Here is a 20,760-nt window from a genome sequence, read left to right as displayed (position 1 = left end):
AGCCCCCTGTAAATCAGTATTGCCTTTAAAATGGACTGAACAAGGAGTTTTTGAGTTCTGAATTGCATCTACCTTTTGTCATACTGGCAAAAGCCCTTGAATAGTAGATTTATTGTCGCTGAAATGCCTTTTGTTTCTTTTTCCAGGCAACTGAGTATTCAGCCATGGCATCGTTAGCTGGTGGGTTAGACGACATGAAGGCCAACATAACCAGCCCTACTTCTGCAGACTTGGGAGCGAGCGTTCCGGGGCCTCAGTCGTATCCTATCGTCACAGGTAGGCAATCTTCCAACGCCAGTAAGTGGTGTAAAGTGTGTGCGTGTGCACATTGCAGAGGGACGCCCGTTGTGGGGGAATTGTGTCAGATGTGGAGTCATTTGCTCAAAAAGTCTCTTTTTAACTGCGATTTCATAGCAGCTCTTTGGAAAGTCAGGTGCATGGCTTGTGTCAATCAGTACTGCTCGCTTGGAGCCAACAGATGAAGCATCCACCCCTGTTCTCCAGGAAGGGATGTGGCCCTCCGCTGCAAATCCGCGTCCTGAGTGCCAAGACGTAACGGAAAGCAGAACGCTGGCCTCTGCTTCTGGGCTTTGTTGCTTGTTTTCCGTAAAGGCGCCTGGCGTGTTTGACTGGATGGGGCTTTTACCACAGTTCAAACCAGCTGGCATTTTGGATGCTTTTGATTCCTGCAAATGCTCATGTTTTATTACTGGAATTGCAGTTGCGCAGTAGGGTTGAGCATTTCGCTGAAGAGCGGAGGTTGGTTGTTCAAGGAATGCAGCATCATCTGCGTTTACGTGGCGGGCATAGAGTGGAGTTAAGGAACGGATAGAATTTGTAAGTGCTTTGGTTGTCTAGTTGTTTGGGACTGATCACATCGCTTGGAAGGATATTGCCGAAATGGTTAGAAAATTATGACGTTGTGTCCCAAAGAAATTGTGGGAGTCAGAAAAAAGGGATTTTAAAATTTAAGGCTCTATGTTTCCTATACGTGTTGCCTCTGCGCATTGCTACTGTTGTTGTGTCTAACCCATATTCATCGTTGGATTTTCTCTCTTTTGCCAAAGATTGAGTTTGCTTGTTTATTTTGTTGCTAACAAGGAAGGTGATGCTGTTTTTAGTATAGTAATATCGTATCTTGAAAGCATTGCAATCTCAATGTGACGTCAGTCTTTGGCTCTTCTTGTCAAAAGTTTAGGAGTATTCAGATGAAATTAGAGGTAAGTGAACTGTAAGGAAATCTATGTTTACTTCAATGTGGAGAGACTTCTTGAGAGAAGAAACATGGACCGTCGTGTTTGGGGTGCAGCCTATGAAAGTTATAAAGAAATGTCTCCTACAGCAGATGACTCTGGAATTGTTTGCTGCAGAGCTCCCTGCATCTTTCTTTGAAGCCTGAAGCGCTGCTCATTGCAAAAGTCCCAGGCTGCCTTGGCACCTCTGGTGTCCGGTTGCCTTTCATTTGTCTTCTGGGTGTTTGTCTGATGTGTGATGCTGTTAGAGGCACTTGTGCTCTCGCACTCGAACTGCACAAGCTGGTGCTGTGGACATCGCTGTCTGGGGCTGGTGCTCTCCCACCTGGGAGCATCCACGGCTTATGGTGCAGGACGGGAACCGAAGAGAGCTGTGGCTTCAAGAGGAAGCGAATTAGCAAGAAATTACTGAGCTGCGTTATCAAGGAGTGAAAGTTAGATGGTAGAGAAGCTGAGTGCTTCCTTGCTCCTGTCTTCTTCTAAGGAACTGCCTGTCCAAGGTCCACACCTGGCCGCATGAGGTTCAGCCAAGAGCTGTTGTTTTCATTCGATGCTTCAGCAGAACTTGTTCTTTTACGCTGGTTTAAGCACTTCTCATGCTTCTTTTGTTACTTCTTCCTTCGAGTTTGGTGGGCTGACTGATCACGTTTCTTAGAGCAAAACTGACTACAGAAGTGATGCGGCGGCGCTCGATACGGACTTCGTGTAGGTTCTCCCTGTGACGTAACCTACACTTGAGCAAAAGTTGCAAATGTTAAATTCACCAGTTCTTGTCAAAAACGTGGAGCAGGCTTTATGAGCAGCAAGTCTAGGAAAAACCTGCCATTGGTCTTAAATATGACAGAGTGAGAGCTGTAACAGAACACGTTTTTTAAGGCAATAGATATTTTTATCTTTAATTTTATATTGCTGTGGGGTTTTCTAACAGCTGCATTCATAAAACTTAGATTTACACGAGCATATCAAAACCCTTTTAAAACCTGTGCCTTTTGATATATTTTTGGAGGAGATGGTCTAACCATTATCTTCCTTTTTAATTTCATAACACCCATAGCAGCTGTTTTGTGTGGCTCATGCTCTGGGAGAACCCCGAAGCCCGTGGCACGGTCTGGGCCCTGTAGCACATGCCATACGTCCCAGTCGTGTTCTCTGCCGCGGGGCTTTCCTGATGCGCTGAGGGTACGTGAGACTGCTGGGGGCAGGGAGATTGAAGCAGCAAGCCATACTTCGTAGCGTGCTGGGCATGTAAGTTATGGTGCACCTGGTGATGCATTTCTCGCCGTAGCTCTGGACAGACTTCTCCATTTTCTGCCCAGAATTAACTCACTTTTTCAGTCACGCCTCTTTTCCCACCCTGTTTCCTTGGTAAGACAGGGAGTTCAGAAGAGAAGACACACTAGGTGACCCTTTCTCACTTGTAACCAAAAACTGCGTGTTGCCACTGGCCTTTTGTCTGTGGCAGATATTGCTGAAAATCAGGAGGAGCTGGGTGGTGACACACAACAGTTGTTATGAAGGCGAGATCCAGCAAATATTTGCTAACACATTAAATGCTCTGCCTTCTGGGGACTTTTTTGTTCTCTGTGGTCCAACCAAAGCTATGGTAGAATTCCGTGGTTTAGCGTTCCTAAGGGTCAGCTTTGTGTAATGGCCCTGCTTTGGCGATCAGGAACCGACTCGCAAGAGAAGTCCCGTCGGAGGCAGGTCTTACACCTTGGCCCCTTGTCCAGCAGGCAAGAGTTCAATCCATGACGGCATTTGTCCAGCAAACTGCTCGTCGTTGGAGGAGGAATGGCCAACCTGAACTCCAGTCTTTTCTTGAGATTCACGAAGTTTTTTATTTCTTCACCCTTTTTTGAGTGTTTCCACTCTTCCTCACTCCAGACAGTCTGTCCTGTGACGTGTCCAAGCAAACTGAAAGCAGACTGAAAGCCTTGGGGGACAACTTGTTTTGGTCATGCTAGCTAGTATGTTTGCAGCTGTAAAACTGAGGTGCGTCTGGGTGAAGCTCCACCAAATGTCCAACGTCTGCATCCAGTGGTGCTAATGGCTTGAGAGGCTGTCCTCACTCCTCAGCTGACGTTGCAGGTTATAAACACTTCTATAACACCATCACTGCTGTGAGACCAGGAGCTGCTTAGAACACTGGCAAAGGAGTTGTAGTATCCAGAAGAGTCTCTTGGTGGGAAACGTTGCTTGTACGAGGAACTGTCCTGATGAGTGTGAAGTGGAGCTGTAAGTGTGCGATTGCGTGATGTTTCAGCAGAGAGTGGGACTATCAGTGGACGTAGGGCTGAGAAGGTAGAATTTCTGGGGTAGAGAACTTGAAATACAACATACAGAGGTTTGAGCTAAGAGCAGTAATGTCCCTTTTGATAGCTCGTATCTGCAGTTCAAGCTTAATCAGTTTTTGTGAGAAAGTCTGCAGACTTTCTGGGCTGCCATTTGTGAAGAGACCTCAATCTAGTTCATTTTATCAGTCTTAAGTCTGTAAGACAGATGATTGTAAAAGAATTTAATGCAAATAAAGGTGAGAGTGGAGGTCCTAAGTGAACTACGATGATAGTCTTTTGTTGTTGTTGCTGGGCTGTGGTGTGGGCAGCAACCCCGTATTGAAGGCTGAGATGCAAAAGATCCTCTGTGATCTGCTGGTAGGAAATGTGAGATTTCTGTTTCTTGGCAAGCCAGTAGGTCAGAACGTTTGGGATACTTTTTGAAGGTGAAAGGATTGCATAAGCATTGGCATTCATGCCAGCATGTGCTGCTAGGGTATGTCTAAGGAAAAATTTAGTGGCAGTTCTCAGTACCGCTTCGTGCACCAGCTCCGTTGTGTTACGGACCACCAGCCAAACCACTGATGACAGAACCACTCGATTGCTCTCCATCATTTTAAGCCACATTAAATATTAAGTTCAAAAAACCCCTTCCCTTACTGCTGGCTGCCACGGTCCACGACTGCTCTCTCCATTTACAACCAGTGACATGTGCCCAGCTCGCTACTGCTGTCGTCAGCGGTTTCCAAGCAGCCTGTGATTGTTACTAATTACCTGCAGATGCATTTTCCCTGCTCCAGCTTGCTGATATTGGCGTGGTTGGTATCACTTCAAGAAGACAAGGTCGTGCTGCACTGACACCTTCGCATGACGCTCCGATCCTTTGTGGAGGGCAGGCTGGCGAACCAGCGGGCGGCCCGGCCGTGCCTGGCTGCGGTCAGTCTGCGTTGGCAGAGCCAGGAGCGGCTGTCGGCCTGCCTCGCGCAGCAGCCAGAGAAGCACCCGTCGCTGTAGCGGGATCTGACGTGAACACTGTATCGCTCCGCGAGGAGAAGCAGCGCAGAGCAAAGCACTGGCGGTGCGCTTTGGTTTTGTTCCTCTGGCAGATGTTGGAGTGGAGGAGCCTGATCATCTCCCATGCCGGGACATCTCCATCACCTTTTGCGTGCTGCTCTTCCTGGTCGCTGGCTTCCAGCGTGTCCTGGTGCAGCGTGTCCTGTGCTGGAGAGCAGGCTGCAGTGCGTTTCACAGCTTACGCACCCGTGCAGGGCGAGACTGAGACTCTGCCAAGTACAGACTGGCTGTTCCTTGTCCTCTGCGCTCAACCTCGTAAGCACATGATGGAAGCAGTGTCCCCTTGTGTGCTCCGTCCTGGGGTCAGCCTTGGAACAGTGGTCCTGTAGAGCCAAAAGCATTGGCTTTCCTGCGCATTCTGTGTGCACATCAAAAAGGCCAGAAGAAACAGAACAAAACCAGGAGCAGAGTCAACTCATCATCTGGAGGGAAGGGGAAGGAGAGGCATCCTCAATGGCTGTCATATGAGTCATCTGCTCTGGCTTGCACTGGTGGACTCGGGTGCTGAACGTAACTGACGCCAGATTTCAGACTGAAGTGAACACAGAATCATAGAATATTTAAGGCTGGAAGAGACCTCCAAGATCATCAAGTCCAACCGTCAGCCCAACACCACCATGTGCACTAAACCATGTCCTGAAGTGAGGAGTGAGCAGGGCAAATTCTTCTGGCTGAACAGACTCCTCCACTCCTGGAAAGGTCAGCTGGACTTCTTCCTTGGTGTGGATGCACCAAGGCAGCTGGGTGCAGGCACTTATTTCTTCATAGGTGGCACAGGTCTGTGGCTGATGCAGGTGACAAGCATACGCTTCACTGTCCATACTCCTGCATATTTTGTCAAATTTTTGTAGTTAGGGAATGAAAACACTAAAATGGGATTGATGTATGTCAGAAGACAAGCCATTTATTGCGACTGATCTGCTGTAACATGCAGTCCTCAACTGGCCTCTCTCAGCATGCTTTTCCTTGGGAGTGCTCAGTTTTGTAGAAGTCTGTTACCTGGCTCTTCAGTCTGCTCTGTTCATCCCATCATGCTGTGACTGGAGTCTGTGAGCCACAGTTTTGCCAGGTTTTGTTGAATGGCAGACACCGTTGGTCGCTTCTGAAGCTCGGCATGAGATGGTGACAAGGCAGTTGGACTGGAAACCTCACCAAACCCGGATCGCCCCTGAGCAGCTCGGTGTCTGCAGCCGGCTGGGTTCTGGTGCCTTCAACAGCAAGGAGGAAGAGTCGCTCTTCTAAAATCCCAGGATTTTAGAAGATATGCTAATGATACTTAGCATTTAGCTCAATGCGACCTCTTGGTATTTTAACAAGAAAGCAAGTGTTGTGTAGGATGCAGATTGCCTCTGGAAGGACAGCACCAGATCCTTCTCAGCTGGTGGATGGAGGATCCGTCTGAACAGCCCTAGACCCAAAGCCCTTAACAGCCTTTGGGTGGGAGGAGTCTGGAGATGCCGTCCCCTCTCCAGAGCCCAGAGCTTAGGCATTCAGTTTGCACTAGACAACTCCTTTTTGCCTAACCCAAGTTAGGGAGGTTTGTAACTCTGTCATGGGATTGTGACGTTCCTGATCAAAGGGTGCTTTCAGCTGTGGTCTCCAGCTGACCCAGGGTAGGGGGGTCAGGCACTTTTTGAGCTGATGCTAGGGAGGGTCCTATGCAAGCGGCAGGACCGGAGTGCACCTAACGGAGAGCAAGGATGGGAGCAGCCAGCAGATGCAGCACTTTGTGCAGAAGGATGCAGAGAAGGGGGCCAGAAACTCTGTACGCATGCTTAGGAGCGGTGCTGATGGTGTGCCCTGCTAGGGCTGGAGTGTTCGTGGGGTTTGCAGAGGGAGCCATACCCACGTGCATCAGTGCTTCGTGGGGAGCGAGCAAAGCAAATGGAGTCAGACTGTTCTCGGTGGTGCCCAGTGACCGAGCAGGTGGCCGTGGGCACAGACTGAAACGTGAGAAACTCCCCGTACGTGGGAGAAGAAACCTTTCTGCCGTGGTGGTGGTCAAGCACTGGCACAGGTTGCTCAGAGGGGCTGCGGAGTGTCTGTTCTTGGAGGCGTTCAACGCCCGGTTTGGCGTGGTACCGGGCAGCCAGCTTCAGGTGGCCTTGCTCTGAGTGAGAGCTGGACTGGATGAGCTCCAGAGCGGCTCCCTAACCCCGGCGGCCCTGTGTGTCGGTGCTAGGCGCAGTGCGTCCCTGTGGCTGGGTAGGAGCGGTGCCATTGTCGCTTTGGTGGGGTTGTGCTCAGGGTGGCTCTAGGACAGTCTGCAGCCCGTGGAGCTGGGACCACTGGTACCTTCTGGGGGTCTGCCTGTGCCGGGATATGCCTGAAAGTGTAGAAGGTGGGTGAGGAAGCCTTCTCATCCCTTCATTTTGCTCTGTGTGTACATGTGTTTAAAGGAACAGTCTTTAGATACCACAAAACGTGGAAGAAAAGATGGATATGTTGCTTTCCCTTGTTTCGTTTTTGGGCTGCTTTTTTTTTTTTTTGGTTTCCTTTTTTTCTCTCCTTCCTCATCCCTGGCTCTCTACCCAGTCAGCAAAGGTACCAGTTCTCAAAAGCTTTCCCTGGGATTCTTGACCTGATGGAAGCTCTCCAATGAGCACTGTCCAGGCTGTGTTCCTCTGGGGGTGGCTGGGAGAATGTCAGGAGAAGAGGGGACATCGGGATTGCCTAAGCAGCTTGGAATCTGGCCTCTTTCTTTCTGTGTCTTTGGAAATCAGGTATCCTAGGGTCATCAGTAGTTTAGTCTTAGTAAGAAGCTGCAGGAGTGGTGTCTGGTGAGGTGTCTACATCTATTTAATCAATGTCAATAGGTAAGGTGGGAAATGGTCGCGGGCTGAGCCCTTTGGTGAAGGTCTGGGTGGACCCCAAAGGAAACGCCGCCCTTCTCTGCCATGTCTTGACTGGATTCTGAGTGCTCATCCCACATCAGAACCAAGTCGCTGCCTCTTTCCAAGTTTTTCCTTCTCTTTACTGTTGCCAAGCTGAAGACAGAGGTTTAATGGGTAAACCGTGCTCTTTGTCCTTCAGCACCGGTGTGCGTCTGGAACCAGTGCTAAAGAGCTGCTTCTCCTTTGGCCTAAGCCTTATTTGGTCTGCCTTGTGTGGACCATTTTTGGTGATGATCTGAGACAACTAAGCACTTTTTGTCTACAGTAGGAACAACAATGTGAAGTTAGAGGCAAAAATGAAGCTCCCAATACATGCCTTTGAGGAATACGTAGTGAAACAGGACTTTTCACTCTTGCACAGCTGATGTTCATGGTGAAGACAACTGTTATTTTAGAGATGCAGAAATGTGGTGCAGGGTCAAGATTTCGTTAGTATGAAGTCCAAAATTGCCTTAGTAATGCTGAGATGTATTGTGAAATCTGCCGTTGGTGATTCCTGGGGGAAAAATAGGACACTTATTTTAATTTGTATATTGCTGTAAGTTAAAAAAGATCAACCCCAAAAATCTTCTGTCTAGTTGATTCTGCAGTTGCGTTTGTTTCTCCTTGTGACGTTAGGTCTAAACCCAGGTCTTGCTGGCCATAATGGAAGAACCTGGTTTCGTTACGAAACGCTGTTTGTCCCTTAAATGCGTTTGCCACGTTCATGTTAAGAGTAACGTAGCAGTGGGCTCTCTTCATGGATTTCTCACCATGTAGGTGGTCAGTGGCTGGTCATCCCTGTAGCAAGATCTCCAGGTGGAGAGGAGAAAGCACCTGCAGAAGGTTACTTATCCCGTGAATTTTGGGATATAAAGTTGGGGATCCTCATCAGAGAGTGCCTGTTTCTTTCCAATGACTACTGGGGGAACGAGGACGACTGAGCTTAACCAAGACCTGTGTGGGTGGAGGGACCTGCCTCGCGGAGAGGAAGGTCCTGGAGGGAATCGTTATCCAGCTGGTGTTTGCTGAAGTATCGGTAAGTGACAGTTCTACAGCTGGGTTTTCGCTAGCTGAATGAAGAGATTTTCGATTGCTTTGATTTCAAGTTTAAAAATATTTGCTGTTGTTTTAATGAAAAGTAGTTTCAAAGTTAAGAAGTTATATGTCCCATTACAACTCTCTGAACTAAGTGTCGTGTAACATTTTCACAGTTCCTTCTTCCTTTTTTTTTTCCTTTTTTTTTCCCCTTACAATTGACACAGTTTTGAAGAAAGAAAAGGTTTGATTTCATTGAAATTGCTTTTTTATTTTCTGGAAAAATGCTTTGTTGAAGTTTTCGTTGGCTAATTTTAATGGCAATAATAAAAAGTCTTTTGAGGCTGTTACGTTTTGGTGATAGAATCTGGAAACATGGAAATGTTGATTGGTGTTCAAACGTTATCACCAAATTATACTTTAATTTCTGTGACATGGTTTTGAAGTGCGAATCGGTGTTGGTATATGCCTGGTTTCTAGTGCAGCATGATGCTAGATTTACTGCTTATTCTCTACATTTCATAGATAAAAGTGCAGATGCGTTTTCCAGTAATCTGTTCGTCACTCCCGACAGGGCCTGTCACGTTAAAGACTTGAAAACAGGCCGCATAAACTCCCGCGGAAAGGCAGCCGATATGGAAAACAAAAGTGTCGTTTTTAATGACGGGGCAGAGTCTAACTGAAACACTGTTGAATTTTTCCATTTTTATGAATTCTTATCTTGCTATTAAGAAAGAACAAGCGCATTTGGGAAAGCGAACGAGTCCGCTTGTACCCCAGTAAGACCCAGGCTATTAACTGCGTCTTTTGATGATGTACAGCCTGCCTCTGCTGGGAGCTGGCTGTGGATTTAAGTGTTGAATTTGACTGTGGTAAACGTGTTTTGGTGCGAAGCATGTATAATAACAATTTGCATTTACATAGCATCTTTTACTTAAGGATTTTACAATCTCTAATTAATTAAATCTGTTTCCCCCTGCCCCCAATACCGCTGTGGTACAGATGATAAATACAATTTTAAATGGAGCAGCCATGGCAGGAGGATTAAGACAAGAGAGTTCTGGTGCTGATTGCGGCAGGGCTGGGGCTTGTTCTGCAAACACGCTCAGCATCCTCATCTGGGGCTCACTCCGGCTCAAAACACCCAGAAAAAAAATGGGGATCAAATCGACTCCACACAGGTGGGTGGAAAACACCCTGCACGCTCCACCCACGGTGTCCACTGGCATTTGGGTCCTGGGGACGCTCGCCCACGGCTGCGCCGCCGCGGCGGCAGCGCGGAGCTGGCAGGGTGGCCCGCTGGCCCGCTGCTTCAGGGTGTCCAGGGCCAGTCCCCTCCACAGGTGGCACTTTGTACTGCCAGCCGAGTGTTGTACATCTGTCAGACATCTCCACATTGGAAATTAAAAAACATAGAAAGCAAAACACTCTGCTTAGTGTAAATGCTTCCTAAATTGCTTTTTTTTTTTTTTTGGCTTGCAACAACAGAAAAACCTCTGAGAATGCCTGTGCAAGCCACACAAATGGTATTTGCAGGTGGGCAGAGGGATGTGTTGTCTGTGCACATGTGCGGCACAAAAATAAAGTCTAGCACTGGTCCGAGTCAGGCTGCAGATACCGTTCTGGGACAAGGCGATTGTTTTGATGACGGTGGTTAAGACACCTCTGAACCTGCTGCACCACCGATGGTGGGTGGCCTTAGTTGGCCAGATACTTCTCATCTGATTCTGGACCAGCTGGGAGATGCTGTGTATTACACAGGGGCAGTGAGCTGTCAGACGGCAGTTTGGGAAGCGGCAGAGGGAATGGTGAAACAGGGACAGTTTGAGGGCCCTGTGCACAGCTGGGGGCTGGAGAGCGCATCACGAGGGCGCGTGCTGTCTGCCGTCAGCACCGTCACAGCATCACTACAAAGGGAACATGCCTTTCTCTTTTTATAATCTAGGAGAGTTTGGGAGGACTCACAAAAGGAAAGCTGCGAAGCGCGCAGTGTTCCGGACCGAATGAGCACGGAGCCTGCTGGGCGACGCTGCCGCCGGGTGCTGCGTGCTTCCCGCACAGCTGGGCGCTGAGGAGCCTGCGGGGGGACGGGCTTCCCAGCTTCAGGCCGTGGTCTCTGGGAGGCCCGCGGAGACGGCTTCGGCGTAGGGACGGGGCCGAATGTGAGCTGGCGCTGTCGGAGCTCCGACAGCTCTATGCCACCGACGGCTCTGTGCTGTTCCCGGTCGGGAACTGGGAAGAGCACCCGTCGCTGACCTGGGGGAGAGAAGGATGGAGGATCCGGGTGTTTCAGTGGTGTTGTGGCACATTTTGGGAGAAAGGGAACATCTCTGGTCACAGAGTAGGAAGGAAAGCTCTTGCTTATTTTCCCCACTCTGGAAGAGCTCTCCCTGCAGTTCTGGCCCCGGAAAACGCTGCGTTACCTGTGAACAGAGGTTTTATAAACGCTTCTGGGGCTTTTTTTTGTAATGGACCATTCTTTCTTTATGACTTCGTATTACATCAGTCAAAAAAATGTGTGAATTTCGGGTTTTGATGCCATTTCTCATAAAAACATTGAACTGTAATGAAAAAGAAAAGAAAATGCAAAAAGCTAAATGCAGTGGAGAAAACAAAATGTCACTGGCATTCCTTCAAAGTACAGGTTGCCTGGTTCTGAGCTGCTTGAGGAAACTGGCACATCTGCAGACAGTGAGGAATATTGATCCTGGAAATCCCACGAGAACCAGCAGAGACAGGGACTGCCTGTGCTGCCACGAGCTTGACACCTGGCTTGGGATTTTCACAGAGATTAGGCTGAAAAGTGAATTCATTGAGGGCGTGAGAGGAGTACTGGGGTCCCACTGGAGTTTCCCTTCTTTTCATTGTACGTTCTTTGCAGCAATCTGAATTCCTTGAGTGCAACCCTGTGATGGCACTGTACCTTCTTTTGAGCACTGACTCCTAAAAAAAGAGTTGTGCATCAGCAATATCCCTCTGAAGAGGGGACATAAGGGGGTTACCCCCTCCCCAGCAGGTTTGCAGGTTTCGTTTCTGGGTGCAGGCCTGGTGGCCTCCCCAGAGGTGAGCATCCCCCGTAGGAGGGTGGTCCTGGACCGTCGGGGCTTGAGGATCTGCAGGAGAAGGGAGGGTTTGGAATAGCAGGGGCACTGGCGATGAGCCGCGTGACGGGTCAGGCAGGACACAGGTCCCGTACTGCAGACCCTTCACGTGTGCTGTGCAGGGCTGTGCCTCTGCTCCGCGCGCCTTTGCCTCGGCTGCCGGGGTCACAGCAGGAGGTGCTCCACGCAGCTTCCATGTCCCACCCCAGAGCATCTGCACGGCCCTGTCCACCCTGGAGTAGCCAGCGCTCACCCCGCAGTCAAATGTTTGTGCAGCGACCTTGTCGTTGCTGAGCCTGGCTGCCTTCCCCAGCGCGTGAGAGGTGCAGGCAGCCGCCGTGGCCCCTCGCTGCGAGGATGCACAGAATGGTGGAGGCGCGTTGGGTCTTGCGGGGGTGTGCAGAGGTGGGATCACCACCTCATGGCCAGGCGCAGCCTTCTCCATTGTGTAAGGGTGCATTGCTGCTCAACAGGCTGGGGATGCACTGCCACAGGCTGCTTTGTGTGGGTCACTACTCAGGAGAGAAGCTTTGTCTGTACTCTGTGGTGTGTTGTCAGTCTTGTCAGCCCAAGTTTTAATGCGAGAAGCTCTTAAGCTCTCAAGATATAGAATCACAGAAGGGTTTGGGTGGGAAGGGCCCGTTAAAGCCCACCCAGTCCAACCCCCCTGCCAGGAGCAGGGACATCTCCAACCAGATCAGGTTGCTCGGAGTGGGATGTTGGTGGGCCCTTCTGTGACACAGTAAAGCAGCTCTGTGACTCTCCTTGGATGTGTTACAAATGATGGTTTTGGTACTGACGCAGCGGTGAAGTGGACTCGTCAGTGCCTTTGAGCATGGGGTGGACTCGTAAAACCTCCGGTTGTTGAGGTGGCGGTGGCTGAGGAGCAGGAGGTGGCCCTGCGAGCCCGACAGGACCCTTGCACCGTCCCCTCTGCTGCTGAGGTCATCTGCTGAGCCTCATCTCCCTTCGCCTGCTGCTCCTGGAAATGGGCTCATCAGCCCTTCTCTGGGAAAGCCAGCTCCACGGCTGCTCGGTTGCCCACCCTGGCCAGTGTGTGGTGGGCAGCGGTACCTGGCCCCTTGGAGTGAAGCAAAGCCGGTGCTCCGGTGCGTCATGTCACCCGAGGGTTCATAGACACATGGTTAGCTACCCTCATCAAGGTGTTCTCTTTCTGTGGCGGCCACTCCGAGGTCCCCCAGCTGTGGCCCCCTCCGGCTGGGGGGATCCGTGATGACCCTGCAGCCCCCGCACTGGGAGGCACTGTCACCATTGCTGCGGGGACGGTGCTCCAGCGCAGCGCCAGCCCCCTGGGCTCACCGCCCTTCCTCCAGCCTGGCTCCGGACCTGGCACCTCGGCAGCACGAAGGGGACCCACGGTGGCACCGTGCAGGTATGGGGAGCTGCGTAGGGGTGGGGAGGGAGCATGGCATTCTGTCACCCCTCCTGGGCATGGTCGTGGCCTCTCCTTCGCCGTGGGCCCCTCGGGGTGGTAGGGATGCCGCGTAGCTTGGCTCAGCATCGCGCACCCCACGGAGAGCAGGGCAGCTCTGCCCTCATCACCGAAAGTGCTGTCCTGAAGGGGCTCCTTTCTCTGACCTTTGTAATTATTCCCGTCCAATCTTTCTTCATGTTTTCTTTTAATTATTTTTCCCTTTCTTCTCTCCCTCTCTTTTTTCCCCCCTAAAACTCCACCACTCCTCTCCAGTGTATTAAGGATGTGAGTGAAATTGATGGCTGGAACGTCTTAAGTCTTTATGATGATGAATGGCTTTCACTGCCAAAGCTTTTATTGTCTGTGATTTGGGAAGAAGGGGAGCTGATTTATCGTGGCCGACTGTCATGCTGTTTAATACAGTTATAAATCTTGACGCCATGACGGGCAGCGTAGGCCCGGGACCTCCTCTGGCCACTCTCCCACCCCGCTTTTGTCTCCTGGCTGGTCGTCCTCAGCTGTGCTCCTCGGAGGGGAACAGCTGGGGGGAATTTGAACCGGGAACTCCCGGTCAAGGGCCGGGTGAGCCCTGAGTGTCCCACCCAGACGCGGGCAGGCTGCGCACCCCCCGGCACTCGGGGCAGTGGAGATGCCCCACAGCCCAGCCCCGGGCACCGCTGCAGCATCCCCCGGTCCCGGTGCCATGCTGCTTGGGCTGGGCTGGTCCCACCTGAACGCAGCAGGAGGAGCATTTCCCACTGGCGCTTGGGAACAAAATCCCCTTAGCTGCTTTTTACGTGCAAAAGCCCCTGAAAAGATGTGTTAGTTAACATCTGGGTGTACTGATAGCATTTCTTAACTGCGTTTTACTGGCCCCGGTGTAGTGAGATGGGTCACCTGTAGTTTTGCAGAAATGAACCCGGCAGGAGCCACGTGGTGCTGCCTCCTACAGCTGATGCTGCTGTCGGTTGGTGACACTTTCCCTTCTCTGGGTGCCCAGGAGGGACACCCGGCTGTGGCAGAGCGCAGGCAGAGTGCGGGCAGAGCTGGCTCGCTGCCTGCTCAGCAGCTCAGCCGGGTCCAGCCACGAGGCCCTGACTGACTGGTGTTGGCTCAAACGCACCTGCCAGCGCCGGGAGGAGCGCGGCCCCCCACTTTGGCTTGGAAGAAGCAGCCAAGGTGGTTCCTGCTGGGGCGCTGGGAAGCTGTGTTGGGGGAGGTGCAAACACGCAAGACCACGAAATATCACCAGAGCCACATCACTATTTAACATCTGTGCACCGGGCTCTGCGTGTGCTGGGGGTGAGACCAGAGCCATGCTGCAAAGAATCATAGAATCTTAAAGTTGGAAGAGCCCTCCAAGATCATCAAGTCCACATCAAGTCCAACCGTCGACCCAACACCACCGTGCCTACCAAACCATGTCCTGAAATGCCACGTCTACAGGGAAGGAGAAAGGTGGCAAAGGGGCTGCGCCATCCCATGGGGAGGCCAAGCTTTTTGACAGAAAAATCACATTGGAGCATTTTTTATCAACCCAATACTTCCCTGGGCAAGGATGAGGTGTTTTTGGCAGAATATTAGAGCTTCTCCTGTGTTTTGTACTACCTGGGAGTTGTAGTTCCACATTTCACTCTGTCTTCTGGTCTGAACTCACTGGAAGACGCTTTCCATAAAGTAATCCATATGTTTATTATTTTCTGAACTGCCTGGTGCATCAGTTGAGATACACATCTGGCTATGTTATGGGAGATGCTGTCTACTCACCAGGCAGCCAGGAGAGAGGTGGGACTTGGAAATATGAACCTGATACTGCTGCTTCACAGGGCAGATGAAGAATGCAGTTTTGTCTTAAAGTGATTTCAAATGGGATGTGTCAGGTTCTTTCAACTGAAGAGAATTAAATATTTCAATCTTGACAATTAAAACTGTTTTGATGGAAAAGTACTGAAGCCCAAGTATGTCAACATTTCCACAGCTTCACTTCTTCCATCCCAGAATCCAGGTAAAATGCTTGATTTTAGCTTTTCACCTTATTCCAGAATAAAAATAGCTTTACTGAAATATCAGAAAAATCACACTTGAGTTGTTGATCTGGACTTTGTTGAGCCCTGATGAAGTTGTTAAAATCTAGAGTGTAAATATTTTTCCTGTGAGGAGCAGAAAACTGTTGATGACATTAGCAATGATCCTTAGATTGGAAATGTCTCCATCTCAGATTAATTCCAGATGCAGATCATAAATATTGATTCTTGTGAGATGGAAGATTTCAGCATGGGTTTAATGTCCCCGCAAAAAAGATCGGTGGAAGCTGGTGGTTGTTTTTTTTTTTTTCCCTCTCTGTGCTTACGTGGCAAGCTGAAGAGCTGGTTGCCCACCCACTCCCCTCTTCCTGTTCCTGGATGTGCCGGTGGGCTGCTGGGTTGTACCCACCCATGCTGGTGCTCGCGGGGCTCCCCGGTCTGGGAGGTGTCTGTCTGCATGGGAGTGGGTGGGACAGTGAAGCCCTGGGTCGTCTGGCATCTTGCTGAGCTTTGGCAGCTGCGAGCGGTGCCCGAACCAGCTGGGCCTTTTTGGGCAGGTGGCCAGCAAGCCCATGTCACAGCCCAGCGTTCCCTGGATCGTGGCAGCCCCACTCCCAGCTGGGGTGGCACGCAGTGGCAGCAGACAGTGTGGCCACCAGCGTCCGCCGCCATGGCTGCTCCCTGAGGAGCATCCGAGGACGGGGCTGTTGCCGTGCCTTTCCTTGAGCGGTGCCGCGGTGCTGGGAAGGTGCTGGAGGTGGCTGCCAGCCGCAATGCCCCGTACGCTGCCTCTGTGCGGGTGCGCCCGTGCACTGCTTCGCCTGCGTTGTCTGCGGGCAGCGGGGTCTTGGGCCAGGTCTCTGAGCAGCTCTTGCAGATCTCAGCCCGCATGGAGGACGGTGTCCCGTGTGAGCAGCTCCTCCGTCCTCAGGGCACCTCCTGGCACCAGCGAAGGCTTTGGGCCCCGGGAGAGAACCGTGGAACAGGGGCGTGCGGGACCACCCACCCTCCTCAGGGCTGGCTTTGGGACGCGTCTCCCTTTTGTTGATTCCTAAATATTTGCTAAATTGACTGAAGTACGGGGTTGAAAACATGCTGCAGTTTCATTTCTTGAAGAGGGAGAAGCTGGAGGCCAGCCACCTCTCCCCGTACAGTTTCCAGGAGCATCCATGGCTCTGCAGCAAAGCGCTGCCAGTGCTCTTGTTTTCATCCTGTAGCTCCCAGTGTTTTGGTTTTTTTTTTCCTTGTAGCTCCAATGTCTGAAGTCCTGTTACAGCAAAAGGAGTGTGTAATCCTTCGCAAACTGGTAGAAGCTTTCTAGTCCTCTTGGTTGCAAAGAGAGGCTGGAAAACAGATTCTAGTTGTGTGCAAAAATGCAGACACTAGGGGAAAAAAAAGGAAAAAATATTTTATTTAAACGTCTTGTGATAATTCAGTAGCTGTCACGATTTTTGCAGTGTATTGAGCAGCTAGCTCTGCGTTTGCGGGAACAGGGATCCCTCGGACCGTGAACTTTCCGAGCGGCCGACCCTCTTGGCCATCTCGCGGCTTTCCGGCTGCACGGTGATTGCTGTGGAGACGGCCTCGCAGAGCCTGCTGTGCTGCGCTTGTTAGAAGTATTGCTGCGCTGCAGAAAGGAAACAACAATAAAGGGAATATGTTGCTTCTGCATGCGTTGAGAGCACTGATCAAACCACATGAGATCCCATTTCAGACATAATGTGCATTGGAGGGCAAAATTAGATTGAGAAGTAAATGGAGCCTAAAATTTCCATAGCTTTATTCGTCAGAAAGCTGTTTCGTTGCGTGGTTTAATTCTCCTAGTTCTTTCATTCATCGCATGTAGCGTGCTGGCTGGAGTACATTTTAGAAATAATGGGATAAAAAAACCCATCTTTAATTTGGCGGCGGCTGGGAGGTGTACGGGCCGCTCAGACCTGAGGTGTGAGGGGACGCGAAGGGCAGGAGCGTGTTTCAGCCAGACTGGCACTTTCTGCATTTCGGCAAGAAGAGCTGTTTTTGTTTAGGATTTTTTTTTTCAGGCTTTTGTTTTTGTTTTCTTTTGCATTTATGTAAGTTCTGAACTATTTGAAGGTGGTTTTATTATTTCTGTTTTAAAGTGAAGTTTCATTTCATTGCTGCTTGTAAAATACACTGCACAGTGAACTGCACTTGTCCGAAAAATAGTGTTCTCTAGGCTAAGATCTGCCATGGTGGTGAGCCCATTATTTTTATGTGAGGTTTCTTTTCTCTCCCCTTTTAACACATCTGTTGACAGCAGGAGGCTAACTGGTCTCTCAGATAAGCAGACACATGGGTTTTTTTGCCTTTGAAGGCAGCACTTGATGTCATTTCCAAGCTAATGCAGATTGCCGAGCTGGGCACTTGATGTGCAGCGAATTCCTTTCGAAACGGTGAACACGGCAGATCGGTGTAATTGGCGCCGGTGACAGGACTGGAGCTGGAAGGGAAGCCTGCGCCTGCCTCTGTCCCGTGTGCGCCTCCGCTCATCCCTCCTCCCAGGCTGCGTTTCCCTCCCAAAGTTTGCCTTCCAGAGCCCGTGGAAGCTGGCTTGGCTGCTCTCCTGCTGCTTCCTCCATTCCTACAGGCTGATTGTCCACATTTCCTCTTCCCTCTTGAGCTGTGAGCTGTGGCAATGCAGACGGGGAGACATGAGCCTCTGTTCCCCCTTGCTGTCACTGGGGACTGAGGGATGCCCGTTCTCACCTTCACACGTTATCTCCGTGTGACGAGAAGGTGTAACCAGACCCCAGACCTCTTTGGGTGTCTCCATCAATTTCAGTATTAAGTACCCAGTGGTCTCATCTCTGAGGTCTTGTTTTGCCCACCGGCAGACCCCATCATGTCGTGACCAGGACGAGCCGTCTTCCCAAAACCGGGTATCCTGGGAGATGCTTCCCCTCCACACTGATGGAGAGGCTGAGCCCTGGACCGGGAGCCAGGGGGCTTAGCTGGGCTCAATCTGGGAGGTCCTTGCACCCCTGTGGTCCTTCTTGGGGTCCTCAGGAGGGTAACCCCAACTTGGGCTGAGCGCACACAGGGTCCAGCCTCCCTTGGCTGTGGCAGAGCCATGCAGACCCCGTGGCTGCTGGCGTATGCTGAGCTGCACTCAGAACTGAAGACTGGGGACAATGCGTTTTCCTGTCCTGTGAAACTATTCAAGATTTTGATTTTTTTCATGTCTATTTCCCAGTTAAAAAAAAACCCAAATCTGAGGAAGGTTTAGCCACTGAAAGTAGCAAACAAGGTAAAAACAGCCCGGAGCAGCGTGCACCTCTTGTTTTTGTTTGGACAACTTTTTGTATCTGCCCTCAGTAGCTTCTATTTTACACAGCAAAGTCATTCCGAACTTCAAAATGGGGTTTTAATGTATTTTTTTTTTAAAGAAAATAAAATGTTCTAACATCTTCAAAGCCTTTCCCAGAAGCTTTTGGAGTTAAAATGCCCAAAGGAACAGCCTCTCTGCTTGCGTAACTCCGGGTTTCCACAATTCAACTTTTTTTGGGCATCTCTGTCTCTTAATGAAAAAATGGTCTTGGCTGGCTGTGGCACGGAGGTGAACCTGGTGGCTGTGCTCTGCTGTGTCCTCCTCGCCGTGCGCCTGAGGATGCCCGAGCGCCTGCACGGCGCATCCCGGTCCTGAGCCACGCGACTGAGCACGCCGACTTATCTGCCTGCCCGTGCTTGCTTTGCTTCTTCTCTTTTCTTACCCTGATTTTAGTTAATGATCTGGCGTTACCTGTGTTGAACCAAGAGAACTGGAAGCGCTGGCTGGAGCCCACAGTGGGTTCCAGCGAGGGGCCACGGCAGCGAATGTGCGCACGCACCACTGATGGAGCAGCGCGGTGCTGGTGGGACGGGCGAGACACCCCAGCCGGGACCTCGTGTGGGTCCCGCACGCCTGCCATAGCACCCTCAGCCTGCAGATCACGGCTTGGGCACCTAAGGAAGCTGCGCACTTGCCCAGTGTTGCTGAGCCCCCTTATTCTGTGTGTCGGAGCACACTTGTCCTGCACATCGCCGGGCGTGGTGGTCCTGAGCAAATGCTGGGCTCCAGCAGCAGGATGAGCCTGCCTGTGGATGGTGCTTCCCAGCGGCTGCTTGTTCGGTGTGAGCAGCGCTCGCTCCTTTGGGGATGACTGCGCTCCTCTGTAGCAGAGACGTTCACGGGTTTTAAGCATGTGGAACTGTGCAGGGGCGAGCGCCCGCTTGGCATCTGCCGGCTGCGCCAGGCAGACCCCAGCCTTCCCCAGAGGACCCTCTCCTGCGGGTGCTGCTCACGCCCCGTGCTGCTTGTGCCCTGCTGCTCCTCTGCTCTTCTGCACGCAGGTCCAGGAAGAGAAGGACCCCACAGAAGAAATTTAGTGGATGTATCAATAAAATGCTTTCAGACCACTGCTTGCCCTCCCACAGGGTCTCATCCTGCTTGTACTCACCTCTGCCCTCTGTTTCTCTCAATGCCCTCTTGATGGAGGAGGCACTTGTGCTGGAGAGTCGTCCTCTCTGGAGTTGGTGGTGTTGTGTACCCAGAGTGTGGTGGGACCCTCTCCAGCTGTCTACCGTGCTTCCCCGTACTTCCTGATGTCCGTCTGCACATGTAGCTGGGTGCCTGGGACCCGACCACGCCATGCCTTGCTGCGCTCAGGTCACTGGCATGCTGGCTGTCCCGTGCACGCAGAGCGCATGACCTGACCTGGATGAAGGGAAAGCTTGCGAGGCATGAAGGTCTGACTTACGAGGAGCCAGGGAAAGGTTAAATTATGCTAATACATTTTAGTACGTGGCTAATTGTTGGCCACACAAGAACTAGGATAGGGCTGGGTTCTTGCCAAGATGTTGTCCACCTAGGGTATCTTTCCCTAATCTCTGTGTAGATGTCCCCTCCAGTACTTCGTGTGTGTGTGTGAAATGAGGGTCGAACCAGGGCATTCCAACCTTGCACACGTTGTGGAACGTGAAGGAGACCCAGGTTGACTTTGCAGATCAAGGTGGATGGTGGTGCAGCTCAGCTCCAATCTGCAGACGAAGCCCTCTCACACTGGCAACCCTAAAAAGTACGTGCACAGCTGGGCGGTTGGTTCATGGGGTGCAAGAGCTCCATGGCTGCAAGGAAGGAGCGATGGGAGTTTTGTGCAGCAGTAGCCAAAAGAGGTTGCCCAGAAGAGACAACCTGCAGCTCCAGGACTCTTTGTTAGAAACCGCAGAGAAACCAGAGTGGAGTATTCATCTGTACTTCACTGCATTTTCACTTTACCGGAAAGTACCATTCTTCCATCCTTTTTTATTTTCCCAGCAATGCCTCCTTTTCAAAAGCATAGTTGTGTCAATGGGAGGAGTAGGAGAGACACCTGCTACAAGGGGCGGCTCTGGGCTCCCTCAGACATCTGCCGCTGCCTTGCAGGTGAGCAGAAAAATAAACCCACATCCGCAACCCCTGTTTCAGCACAGCGTGCTTAATCTGAATTTTATGGCTCTGATAGCAGATTACGGAGTGCTGTCAGGAGCTCTTGCAGCCCCAGTCACAGTGGACACTGCGCATTTCAATTCCTCCTCCACTGATCTTTCCCCCACTGCTCCCGTTCCCTGGCTGCTAATTTCACGCAGGCACTTAAACATGATGGATAATTGTGTTCTGCTTATCAATGTTTAATTTAAGGGCTGTTCCGTC

The 20,760-nt window shown here is 51.1% G+C and overlaps 1 protein-coding gene across 7 annotated transcripts in view; it reads left to right on the top strand.

Moving 5' to 3' along the window:
- PAX5 (paired box 5) overlaps positions 1 to 20,760 on the top strand; it is a 123,009-nt gene that overhangs the window by 65,534 nt on the left and 36,715 nt on the right. For all 7 annotated transcript variants that reach the window (XM_086770300.1, XM_086770299.1, XM_086770297.1 and 4 more), the window contains one exon: positions 147 to 276. In XM_086770300.1, coding sequence (XP_086626426.1) covers positions 147 to 276 — 130 coding nt within the window. The remainder of the gene's footprint in view (positions 1 to 146; positions 277 to 20,760) is intronic.

The sequence above is a fragment of the Chlamydotis macqueenii genome, chromosome Z (assembly GCF_036417535.1).
Source record: "Chlamydotis macqueenii isolate bChlMac1 chromosome Z, bChlMac1.mat, whole genome shotgun sequence".
NCBI lineage: Eukaryota > Metazoa > Chordata > Aves > Otidiformes > Otididae > Chlamydotis > Chlamydotis macqueenii.
This window is presented reverse-complemented; position numbering and strand designations above follow the sequence as displayed.